Raw genomic sequence first — 1598 nt, 5'->3', positions numbered from 1 at the left:
GATGCTAAATACATGAGTACTATTTTCTCTGATTTACAGAGGTCATATTACAGGAGAATAAACTAAAACCCTGATAAGCTGATTTGACTTTTTTTTTTTTTTTTTTTTTAGTGTGTGTGGGTGGGCTGTGTCTTCAGTTCTCCTGTTTGTCTATATTAGCATAAAACTGAAATTAACTATTGAATTTCTTTGCTTTAAACTTGTAACAAAGCTCATTAGTACACGGACTCTAAAATGTCCATGGTCTGACACTGTCCTGAAAAAAAGCAGTGAAACAAGAGTTTAACATGATCTGATTTACTCAAATCTTAATGCTATTATTCTCTCTTAATGCTGACATGATATAAGATATCCAATATAATTGTAGGTACTCTTCAATTAGTGGAGTTACATAGAGAATTAAAGAACTACGCTGTTCAATCTACATCAGCAAAATTTCTTGCTCAAAGAAAAGACCTGGATAAATTTCTCCTGAATTTGCTTGGTCTTAACTCCATAAATGATGGGGTTGAGAGTGGGTGGTACCATCACATAAAGATTGGCAAGAAGGATATGTATATGGAGTGGTATACTATGGCCCCCGAATCGGTGAGCAAAGAATGAAAAAAAGGCTGGGGTATAGAATAGTAATATAACACAGACATGGGAGCCACAAGTACCCAGAGCCTTGAGCCGGGCATCTTGGGAAGGAATTCTAAGCACAGTACACAGTATTAGGGCATAAGAGATGATGATAAGCACCACATCCAGGCATGTGGAAAATAGAGCCACAATCACCCCATAGTAGATGTTGACTTGGATGTTATCACAGGCAAGCTTGGCAATGCCCATATGTTCACAGTATGAGTGATGAATAATGTTCCTTCCACAGTAAGTAAGCCGATAAACCAGAAAAACCAAGGGGAAACAGATGAGGAAACTCCTAATTATAGAAGCAATGCCTATTTTTCCAATGACTGAGGGTGTTAGAATGGTAGTATATCTTAGTGGATAACAGATGGCTACATAGCGATCAAATGCCATGGCCAGCAATATGGCAGACTCTGCCACAAAGATGAAGTGGAGGAAAAACATCTGGGACACACAGCTACTGAAAGATATACCCACTTCTTGGAACCAGAAGATTGCTAACATCTTGGGTGTGGTGACAGTGGAAAGAAAGATATCTGCCAAGGCTAACATGGAGAGGAAAAGGTACATGGGTTCATGAAGACTGCGCTCAGTGAAGATCAGAAATAGTAAGAGGGTATTTCCTACAACAGCGACTATGTACATGGAACAAATGGGGATGGAGATCCACGTGTGTGCATCTTCCAGTCCTGAGATCCCAATCATGGTGTACCAAATGTCTCTAAGGTTAGTGTAGTTTGAAGAGGTTGCCATCTTTTATTCTGTCCTCTGATGCTGAACCCTGAAATAGGGTGAAGGAGAGAGAAAGAGAATGAGAATGAAGTATCAGGGCTATTTTATCATATTAAGTGTGACTCTTGGCATTGCAGTAATTTAACTGCCTTAAAAAAGGATGGTAATAAGTAATAATTCAAAGATGATAAGCCAAATAGACTTCACTGACAAGAAAGTTACCATGACTTAATAGA

The 1598-nt window shown here is 38.7% G+C and overlaps 1 protein-coding gene across 1 annotated transcript; it reads right to left on the bottom strand.

Annotated features, from left to right (window-relative positions):
* Window positions 1–426: 426 nt before the first annotated feature.
* On the bottom strand, window positions 427–1383 carry LOC102270788 (olfactory receptor 52Z1P). Its single transcript, XM_005902312.2, has one exon. The coding sequence runs from the start codon at window positions 1381–1383 to the stop codon at window positions 427–429; it is 957 nt and encodes a 318-aa protein (XP_005902374.2).
* Between the last annotated feature and the right edge of the window lie 215 nt (window positions 1384–1598).

Source organism: Bos mutus, unplaced genomic scaffold (assembly GCF_027580195.1).
Source record: "Bos mutus isolate GX-2022 unplaced genomic scaffold, NWIPB_WYAK_1.1 CTG233, whole genome shotgun sequence".
In the NCBI taxonomy this organism is placed as follows: domain Eukaryota; kingdom Metazoa; phylum Chordata; class Mammalia; order Artiodactyla; family Bovidae; genus Bos; species Bos mutus.
Note: the sequence above shows the minus strand (reverse complement) of the source record. Positions and strands in the feature narration are given on the sequence as shown.